General features: G+C 36.8%; 1 protein-coding gene across 1 annotated transcript in view; it reads right to left on the reverse strand.

The window, feature by feature from the left end:
* Positions 1-8,314: 8,314 nt before the first annotated feature.
* The window catches only part of CAND1 (cullin associated and neddylation dissociated 1), a 32,036-nt gene continuing 28,960 nt past the window's right edge, over positions 8,315-11,390 (reverse strand). The window contains exons 13-15 of the mRNA XM_015812472.1: positions 10,645-10,809; positions 9,524-9,631; positions 8,315-8,584 (exon numbers count right to left, since the gene is read on the reverse strand). Of these exons, the coding sequence (XP_015667958.1) occupies positions 8,360-8,584; positions 9,524-9,631; positions 10,645-10,809 (498 nt within the window). The 3' untranslated portion in view covers positions 8,315-8,359. The remainder of the gene's footprint in view (positions 8,585-9,523; positions 9,632-10,644; positions 10,810-11,390) is intronic.

Raw genomic sequence — 11,390 nt, forward strand, 5'->3', positions numbered from 1 at the left:
TACAAAAAAAAGTAAGAAGAGGGGGATCCATTTGTAGGGTAGCTGGTACAGTGACTTGACAAACCCAAGTAATCACAAACTGACCAACTTCTCCATGTAAATATTAGGACAGGAATGACAATAAAGCCCTGAGGCACCCTGTAACTTTCTCCTTTAATTACCATTGATTAAAATTGGTGCAGGAGGAACAAAGAATACTGCTGTAAAATATTATGTTCCACTCTACACCCATGTAATCATTCTAATGTGTACCACAATTGATGGTAACAAAGACAAAAAAAATCAGATCACACTTCTCCTATCCCAGTCCAACTGTTATCCACAAGAGAGACCAATGTAGTTTGGTACCATACTGTGTCAATTGAAGCCACAGCAGCTTCCCAACAACCTTTGCTATGAAGACAAGTTTAGAAATGGTACAAGAACTATTTCTCTGGTACAGTATGAGGATCCCTGCCCTTGCAGGGCATTGGACTAGAAAACATCTAAAGTCCTTTCTAACTTTATGATTATACTCCAAATTGAACTGGATTGAACAATTATTTCTTGAGGAGGAACATCAGTCCATGTTGTTCAGAGCTTGAAGCCTAACTTCCTGTCAAAGATACATATACTTTTCAAGTTTGGTTTATTCCTTATCTCCCTAGAGCAGAGGTCCCCAATCTTTTGGGCACCAGGGACTAGTTATGTTGTGATTCCTCGCCAGCCAGTGGATCTGACAGCTAAGTGTGAGGAATCAGATGAGGAGGAGGGGCCTGGAGTGACATTAGAGTCAGAGGAAGGTTCTGAGGAGCTCCAAGACTTACAGGCAGATGAGGAGCCTGCCCCCTCTACTTCACGCTCAGGCTGAGACACACCTGTGCTGGGAGCTTGAGTTGGACAGTGATGAAGAACAGCTGGGAAAAATCCCAGATGCATGAATGCACAAACAAGAGAAGGGAGTAGGACAGAGGAATGCAATGGGGTGGCCCCAAAGGCAAAGGAAAAGGCATTAGGAAGCCACGCCTTGGTTGAATTATAAAAGGGAAGGTATGGGAGGTGCTGGTTGCCAAAGGCAACCATTCATGTTGAGGATCGAGTTTCTGTGGACTGTGTTTCTTTGCCTTGGACATTGACTCAGGTCTGTGAGAATAAAAAGGGTTGGATTTTTCTTGCGGTTCCTGCCTGTTTCTTGGAAGAGGGGTTTCTCCTTGTGAACATAACAAGGACTTATGTAGGCTGGGATAGAACAGGTTACATGGAGAGAAGTTGTTTTTTTTGTAACAAGTTTTATTAATTTTTCAATTTTTACATCAAAGTGCTTAGGAAACAACGTGGGGATGGGGTAATCAATTATCCAAAAACAAAGTCATACATGTATAGCTCAGGATAACTCCTTAAAGGTTCCCTCCCTATTTCCCTCAGTTGATATAACATATTCTTATTAATACATTTCTAAATAAAATTCATTCAATCAATAGAGTTATCAATAACATTTTACCTATACAAGTCCAAGTCCTGTTTTAGGCTTTACTAAATTTCAATTACCATATTCCAATTTAGCCTTAAATAAGCATATTGTTAACACTTTGGGTATCCCTAATTTCCCTCGTTTCATAACATAATTATAATATCTAAAATAAGCATATTATTCCCAGTTACATTCTTACATTTTTCAAAAATATTCTTTCTTATTCTAATAATTCCTCATTTACTAATACCATGTCTTCTATTGTCGCCATCCATTTCCTTGTTCTCATTCCATTAAAAAGTGATTATCATACCTAAAATAAACATATTATTCCAAAAGATACATTCTTACTCTATTTCATATATAGATTTTGTTTCTTATCCTAATGGCTCCTCATTTAAAACCTTTTTCATATTACAATTCCAAACTATAATCTGACCAATAATTTTCATCTCAGTTGTAGGTCTAAGTCTTAAACATTGAATTAGTCCTTATCTCTAAAAAGCCTTTTTAGCCCATTAAGTACAATTTTAGATCCCATTTTTAAATCTTACTCTAGCTTTCTTTTTGTGCCAAGCAGGCTTCCATAACAGAGCCTCTATATCAACAGCTAAGTCTCCCTTCATTCCTCGAGATATCATTTGAATCCTGGGAGAGCATCCCATTATCAATTTTAAGAAGCTGGCTCCTTTGTAGTTATTCCATTGTTGCCCTAAAAATTCAAATCTTAAATGTTTGGTTAAGCTGAGTAGCACAATCAGTTATGTCCAATGTTGTAATTAGTAATTGGTTGTCAAAGTTATCACAGTTCTCGATAACTGTGATAATTGAGAGTCAATTCCTGTTGCTTTTGAAATTGCATATGGTTTAACTGAAGTCACTCTTTGATCATCAAAAATCTCAGTGGATTGTATGTAGGGGAGTGTAAAGTCCTCTTTGGTATTGGTTTGTTCCTCTTCTGTTATTTTTTGGCCTATAGAATAATCAATTGGAGTCTGGAAATCAGTTTGCAGTTTTGGAGCAAGATCTTTGGCTTCCATTCTGGAATTCATTTGCTCAGTAACTTGAAATATTTTTTCCAGTATAAGTTTATAATTAAGATGTGGATAAGGTTCCTCCATCTCATTGAGTTGTACATAGTGATGCGTAGAGGCCTCTTGAATGTTGATCTGTTCCTCCTCTACTATTCCTTGGCCTGTAAGTTGATCAGTTAAAGTTTGAGATTTAATTTGTAGTTCTAGCATAACCTCTTTCATTCTGGAGTCCATTTGCTCAGTGGCTTCAAGAATTTTTTCCAGTATGAGCTTATAGTTAAGTTGTGGGTAAGGTTCCTCCATTTCAGTGGTGATTAAAAATAGTCCTTTAAACTTTTAGTGGAGGCTATATTTAATAACAGCCAACCAGTATCCACCTCCACAATTTCTAACAGTTAGTTTCACCACCCAGCTGTTTCAGCTTATCTTTTCCCTTTTACGATAATTTGAAGATCAAAGCCAAGCTCAAAATCAAACAAAGGGAAAAAAGCAGTTGCAGTGTCAGACTTCACTACAAGATGTCCCCAGTAAGTTATAGAATCTTTTTCCAGACGTCAATAAAGTTTTTTTTCCAGTTAAATGGATAGAAGAAACAATATTTTTCAAGTAAATAGAATAATAAAATTCTACAGTAGGGTTTTTTCAGGACCCCAGAGTATCCAAAAGTAGAAATAGTCATTCAAGTTAATTATTCTTTCCTTTTGTTCCAAAGCTTATCTTCCCTAGTAAGCAAATACTGCTCTATCAAAGCAGGGAAATGATTCCAAGAGAGCTTTTCACAGAAATAGATAGGGTTGAGAAGGGCAGGAAAGGGTCTCACCTGGATCTTCCATGGTGGTTCTTTACGCTTAGATGTTCTTGTGACTTTCGGCTGGTGTGGCTAAGTGATCGGCCATGTTAATGACTGATCTTTTCTCCGTCGGCCCTAAGGAGCTGCCTCAGACCGCAGAAGGAGCTGTCGCCCTTTCGTGGTCAGATGAGGGTGCTCCTCAATGGTGGTTGCCCCTCCAGGGTGACTTTCGACCCTATTCAGGGTCTACCGGCGAAGGGAAACCGGCCGGCGAAGGACGACTCTCTCTGTGTGACCGCCAGTGCCGCAATCCAGAACCGAAAGTTGTGGAGAGAAGTTTTTCTGTGGACCAGAGGGGGCATGGTTTTGTGTGCTGCCTGCACCCTGTGGATGGGGCTTTCCAGTTGCTGCTGCGGCCTGGTACTGGTCCATGGACTGGGGGTTGGGGACGCCTGCCCTAGAGGCTTTCAGCAGCTAGGAAGAGCAGGGATCCAGTAAACAGGTAGCAGAGCTCATTGTCTGTTCTAGACAAAGCAATCATATCAAGGCAAGTTACAATTGGTTTAATGATGAAAGTCTACTTCAAACAACTAAAATGGCAGATAGAATTTCTGGCTGAGCAGTTATACCCACAGAGAAGATAAGACCTTGCCTGGTAATCAAGAGCTATTCCTGTGGGAATCTGTGCAGCTCCAAAGCTGAGAATTCAGAAATCCAGAGTCAGAGGTCCACAGAGTTCTGCCCAGCCATAACCATGAGAGACAACAGACAGGATTAGAAGGCAGGCAGCCTACAGCGTGCAGGATTGGGAAATCAGGCATGACAACCACAGAGAAACAAAAGTGGCCTGCTTCAGTCCAGAATTTAGGTCAGAGTTCCACAAACTAGTTCAAATCATATAGCTGAGAGTTCATGAGCAGAGCAAAGATATAGGAATGCAGGTTGTGTGATGGAGAGTAGTTTCCAAAGGTGAGCAGAATCCTGCTGGCTGTTCCTAAGTAGCCCCAACTACAGACATGGCTCAGTTATCATTCTTTGCACGTTTTCTGATTTTGAAGAAAAAATACTGAAGGAACAGGAATGTTTTAATCACTACAACTGTAAAATATTAAGATAACCCAAGGCACTAATATCCCATGTGATACCCACTATCTCCATTATTGCTGAAAATCAGTGGCATGTTTTCCTGGTATTTTTGAGGCAGAAAACAAATAAAAGCTGTAATTTAACTACTAAAATAGAAATATTAAAAATTAAACAAATGCATTTTAAGAATCTGGAATAGATTCTATAATACTGTATGGGTATGGATCATGCCTTATGCATTTTTTCCATCTGACAATAAGGGGTGTACCAGTCAGTTTTAGGATATTTAGGCCAAAATGCAAGTAGTAGTCAAAATCCAGTTTTATCTTAGCTATGCGCACAAGCAAGCAATAATCTCTAATCTGGAGACTAATTTATATTTGTAATGCTGTTGCCTGCTTACCAAAGAGATACATGCAGTACATCAACATGCTGAGGATGCAAGGTAAAAATGTGAGAAAGCAAGTTTATTAGACATTTGTTGATTTAAAGTGTATGATAAAGTGTGTGAGGCTTGATAAAGGCTTGAATTCTGGAACAATTTGCTTAATGACAGTTTACAATTAGTTGTTGAATGCATGAATGATACAAGTGAAGCATGGAATGCCTAGCAAATGGTTCATTTGTGCAGGAAATAAAGTAAGATATAATGTATTCTTCATTGTTGAATGAATTTATGGATGCAGTACATATATAAGGAACGTGTACGGTAATGTAAAATAGCCAGAAATGTGAATACCCATGCATCTTTCTATGCAGATGTTGTGCTGCTGGAAACCCAAATGATGTGCAATAAAAGACAGATGATTATGAAAGACTGAATACTATGAATATGAAAATTAATATATTGAAGGATACAAGAAGTTCGTTCTGCGACTATGAGCATATTATGTCAATAAAATATTTTAAGCTGGAATCTCTAGTTAACAGCATGCTATCATGTATTTTTATTCTAAATTACATAGCATTGGGGGTTCAGAGGAATCATTTTGCAAAACTGCAAAAGAATGCAGCCCACCTTTTTGTTCACATAATACAAATGTAGTCAATTTTAGCAAAAAGCTAAAATGTATATGTTTAAACAAAACTCTCCAATTAAAGTTAATAAAAACTACAGAACATTTGATGTGTAATTTATTACTGCATTCTAAAGCAGTATTTTTAAATACTGCTTCAGAGCATGCTGAAATAGTTAAATCTGTGTATGATTTTAGGTCAGGTCATTTTTTAAGACAAAAACAGATATTAGTAATTTTTTAATGCTTCCAAAATGCTTTGAAGTGCATACCAAATTCCATTTCACCTGGGCAAACAGCAAAATAGATTATGTCTGCATTCTACCATTCAGTTCTGTTGGGGCAGGGGAATCAGCATTCTTGGTTCATTCAGAATTACTGAACTAGTGCATGTGTCAGCATATATATTTAAAAAACCTTTAAAAGTGACAGGTCCAGAGTGAACCATGAAAGATTTTTTTTTAGTCAGTCTAAAACATATATTTGGTCTATTGGTAGACTATGCTTTGTTATAGCAATATTGATTTTTGTTTTCCAATTCAATGCAATATTGGAAAAAAATTACATAAAGGTCAAGATTGTTAGCAGGATCTCCAAAAATTGAACAAGTTTGCTGTGAGAGAAAAATTAGCAAAAATGAGAACTGAATTGAAAATGGGGAGGAACACTCCAGGGGATATCTAATGGAGAGATAGGCTTTGATATTGTCAATTGTTCTATTCTGGTTCAACCGTGTTCCTTCCAGCTAATATGACCAGAATGGAACTCTGCTTCCCAATGTATGCTTACATACAAATAAAGACCCAACAGGGGTGAACAGAAACACACAAATACAAAATGTTACTTCATTACACAGAAAAAGAAATAGACCCTTCTACAGTGCTTTTTTTCTAAAAAAAAAAAAAAAAAAAAAGGTGCCAGAACTCACACACGTCATATAACCCGCCTTGCCTACCCCACAAGGTTCCATCCAAAAAAGGTGCCAGAACTCCGTTCTGGGCATTCTATGACAAAAAAAGCCCTGCTCCTACAACTATTACTGGTAAAAAAAACAGTTGGGAGTGAATCCCAGCATACTTTCCTTGTTTAATTGCAGACAAATCATTCAGAGGAATGGTGAAAACTTTTGAGTTAAAATCTAGCATTGTCTGTTGTCTTAAGTGAAGATAAAATAAGAGCAAATCTCTAGTATATATGCTTGCCGTAAGAGCCGTTATTCTGCCTGCTAATCAGTTCAGAAGACTAGCCTTGTTCATACTTCTTGGAGGATAGGTAATGCAGGAAAAAAGAGTAAAAGAAATATTCCCCTCAGATTTTCCTAGTGCTGGGAATATACTTCTAGAAGGATGTCAGCGTAGCTACAGAGCAAGGAGGAGGGAGAGAAAAAGAAAGATACCGTTATTTTTCTCCCTTGTCATCTTCTAAAACAGCTCTGTGTAATGCAGGAAAAGAAGGTGGAAACTTAATTCTCACAAGTCTGAATCTTTTCCCTGCTACTGTACTTACTGTATAGTCAGGTCATTTGTCTTCTCTTGCCTTCTTTTAAACTGACATTCTGTCCTTCCATTTTTCAGTTGATCTCAGATATAAATGTAATTGAAAAGCTTGGTGTTTTCTTTGACAATCACCATATTTGGCAGACTTTTAAGCTATAGAAGAAATCTGTAATTTTGGCTCTAGGTAGCAGTCCTTGCTATTGCTAGAATATCACAAGATTTGCACCAAAAATAAGGTGGTGGGATGGGCACCAACTATTTTTTCATTCCACTTATGACTATCTCAATTGTTAAGAGCAGGCCATAATGATAAAATAAAAACCATTGCAGGCCGCAAAAGAATCCCTGGCACCCCAATCAGCAAGCTAATAGTGCAGAAGCAATGTGAGAGCTGATGGAAGCAATGAGGCCTGGAGGCACTTGACAGTGCATGTTTTAGGGCAGTGGCAGTGAATTTAATAATTTTTAAAAAATATTGGTGGGCCATACAAGGAGGCTTGGTGAACCATATGCTGTGCAGGTCTGGTTAAGAATGTTCAATGCCTCTTGAAAATTTGGTAGACTTTTGAAAACCATTTTTAAATACCTTGCTTTTGGATTTTCAAATAATAATACTAAAGACCACCCAAATAAATGAAAACTAAAAATAAGTTTAGAATTTTCTTTGCACAAATCAGCAGTCTCTCATCCCATTTGTATAAACTGTCCTGTGGGAACTACGCTACCTGCATCTTTCTTTGCTTAGAGTACACTTTGTTGTTCATTGTTTTGTATATAGCTGCTTATACTTTTGATTTTTTATACTGATGAAAAATTGACTTGGCAGGATATATATGTAAATAATTGCAATGAAATAAATTAACTGCATTAGTTATGAAGGAGAGCACTGCCTGCATCAATATATTAATCTGAATTTAGTTATGAATAAATTGCACATGCTACTTCACACACATTTGTAAACTTCCTCATACAAAATTAGTGTGAACAAAAACTGTTTATTCCCTCAAGTTTAAAAAGGACATTTACTTGCGTTTCCATTTTAAAATTGTACCTAAGATGTATGATGGTAACTCTTCAGGTTTTTTTTCAGCCAATCTGCCAGGCAAAGTTAGATAAAACAATTGTTTGGTTTAGTTTCAAGAAAAAAAATGAAAAGAAAAATCATGGCCACAAGTTTTTAAACTTTTAATCCTAAACATTACAGGGCAAATGGATGTTGGAATCTATTTCCATACATCATGCATTTTAACTTTTATTTCTATTTAATGGGTATCCAAATCCACTAAAACATATGTGGCTTACAACTTTGGAGTTATGGAAATACATATTCTGGAATAAATGCTAAAAAAACAACAATGGAAAAAAGCCAAACTGTCTCCATAAAGGTAAAATGGAACATTGTGAAGATTAGATATTTTTCTGTTTTTTTTTTAATTTGTAAATTCAGTGCATTGTATGGTTAAAATTAATGGTCCCTGTTTGAGTATCTAACTAGTGTCCATTGATTCCAAATTAGTGGATGATGAATCTTTCTGGATGCTTTCGAAGATGGCTGCAAGCTCAGGATTAGAGCTTATCTGTGACTGAAATTCACTCATTAGTGGACTCTTTTCAGCTTCTGGAATAGTTAATAATGCTGCTACTGCCCTCATAGCTGATCGCTTCAGTTCATCTTGCTTTTCAAACTCTTGCTTCACAGAGTTTGCTTTTACCTGTTTTATTTAAACAAAATGATATTTAGGTAATAATTCAACAACAAAATTAAATTAAAAAGACATGCAAACAATGTAAACGTATCACATTGTAAGTAGTATACACTACTATCAGAATAAAAGTTCTTCAGAATGTCTTGCAACTTTATTATCTGAAAATCATTATTTATGACTGAAGATTATGTTTCTACCTTTTACTCACTATTGAGGCTGTTACAAAATGTTATCTTACAATTAAAAAAAACTCATGGTAGGAATAAAAAGTGTTCTGATCCTATGTACTTTAATAAAGATTAAAAGCAATTCTGATAACAGAACCTGTTGGAGGGGGGAGCAACTTCTGGACAACAAACAGAAGCAATAAGACTATTTTATGTAAGAACAGAAACTGGGGATAGGTGGAAAACAGCCTGACAGGAATAATGCTTTTAAAATGTATCCTTCTTGGAAAAATCATACAGATTACTCTCTAAATCACAATTTTAGAAAAAGTGAGGTGTGCTAGGTGTCAAGGTTCCGACTAATGAAACACTTCAAAGAACTTCCAGGCATTGTTTATCCTAAGTCTTTATTCCTGCAACAAAGTGTCGGCACACCATGGATGGATGCCAAGATCCGAATTCCCCTCCCCTGTGCATATATTTTGCTACATATTTCCCTCCCTTAATTTGCTGTCATAAATCACTTTGAAGGGCAAAGGTTCCTTTCTGGGCTTCTTATCTAAAGTAATCCCCACCCACATTCTTTCGCCTCCCCTCCCAGCATTATTTAAGTTAACTCTAAAAATACCACACAGCTATGCATATTTTGTCAAAGCAAGGACATCCAATGTTAGCAGCGTTGACATCAGGCTTAATATGAGGGGCTGGTGATTGGTTCTGAATTAATGCAATTCTGTTTTACAAATTGTATATTAAGGTAAATAAATTCATACTGTACCTTGGTTGTGCATGTAGCACGTAAAGGTTCAACCAGTCTATCCAACCTCTGCAATACTGCACTTGGACACAAAGTAGATAGTCTCACCAGCATTAAAAATGTTAACATCTGGTTAGGAGAAAGATAACTTGAATAAACTGGACATGGCAATGAAATGTTGCACCGGATGTACTACTATTCAGAAGATCAACCATTCCTTTCTATTTTGTCCCCCCCCCCATTAGTGTTCTGTGCCCACTGAGTATGCTGTTAACATATGTAATGTTACATAATGTAATATAATGTATAATGCAAATAATATAATGTGGCATAACATATGTAATTAATATGTGTGTACTATTGTGTATTTAATTCCTGCTATAACTTTGCTATTTCTGTGGACATATATTTGTAGGTCTCATTTCTATTTTAACACAATTTGTCAATTTAAACTAAGCAACTATCAGAAAATAAAATAATGAATTCTATACTTCATTCGCTATCCTATCCAGACACTTAACACTGGTTCCACCAAGATGTATTTTTTCTTCAAGTCAATTATTTTATACCAACTGCTATATTTTGAACAAGACCCAATGCCTTCATACCTCCATTGCTAAAAGGCTGATGCCATTTGAACAAGACCCAATGCCTTCATACCTCCATTGCTAAAAGGCTGATGCCATTGCTAAAAGGCTGATGCCATTCGTACACAAAGACCTACCAGCAAGATCAGTGCTGCTTTGCTTGCACTTTGTCCTACGTAAAGGTGGAAAGACAAGTCTCTGTCAGGAGTTCTGAAAATAGTTCAAGCCCTCTTCCATTAATACGGATCTAGGCCTCTGCACATTTTCTCTAATTAAGGATGATGCAGACTGAAGCAGTCTTGCTCAAGATGTGGCATTTGTTTTAACCCATCTTCAGCTACTACTGACAGAGGAGCTCCCCTGAGGCAATAACAAATCATAGAAATTGGCATTTGGTATTAGAAATAGGTATTTAAATGCCCAATCTTTTTATATGAAACATTTTATTCCTAATACATGTTGCATTTGCATTGAAAATTATGTTATTATATTACATACATACATACATACATACATACATACATACACTTATTATATACATATATAAAAACTAACCTTAATATCATAGTGATCTTTCAAACCATCCTCAACGTGGTTTAGGAATTCAAAGATGTCTAGTCTATCCAGGCAACTATCTAGCAGAGTATACATACACTCAAAAGCTGCCTTTCTAATATCAAGACCATCATCAACTGTATGTTTAAATGGCCCCATTTCAACCTGCAAATCAAATCAGAAAATAAGAGCATTCATTAAATTTAATTATCAGTTCTTATTAATATTTGAATGAATGTGTTGAAAAATGATGACCATAAAGAAAAGTCATTAGGAAATTAAGGCTCTAGAACAGGGGTCTTCAAACTTGGCCCTTTTATGACTTGTGGACTTCAACTCCCAGAATTCCTCAAGTCATAAGAGGGTCAAGTTTGAAGACCCCTGCTCTAGAAGTTAACTTCATTACAAAATTCCAATACTAATTCCATCTTCATGGCACTGTATTTCAGTTTCTAGTTAAAACTAAATAGATGTTTACAATAGTCATTCATCAACAATTAGATCAAGTTCTTAGCTGGCTCTCAAACTGCGCAAACGTGTTTTAAATGAAAAGACGCCTAGAGAGCAGTTGGAGGGCTACCCGAACCGAATCCGACCGAACACAGGTAAGGATGCATGTTAGATCCTACCTTGTGGCAATGAGGGTGGCGAGGTCTAATTACTACTCCACCCTCATTGCGTCATCAGATAATCGCCCGGCCTCCCTCTTCAGGGTGACCCGCTCTCTCCTTCAGTTGAGGGGGGGG

This window comes from Protobothrops mucrosquamatus, unplaced genomic scaffold (assembly GCF_001527695.2).
Source record: "Protobothrops mucrosquamatus isolate PMUCROS unplaced genomic scaffold, P.Mucros_1.0 scaffold85, whole genome shotgun sequence".
Lineage (NCBI taxonomy): Eukaryota > Metazoa > Chordata > Lepidosauria > Squamata > Viperidae > Protobothrops > Protobothrops mucrosquamatus.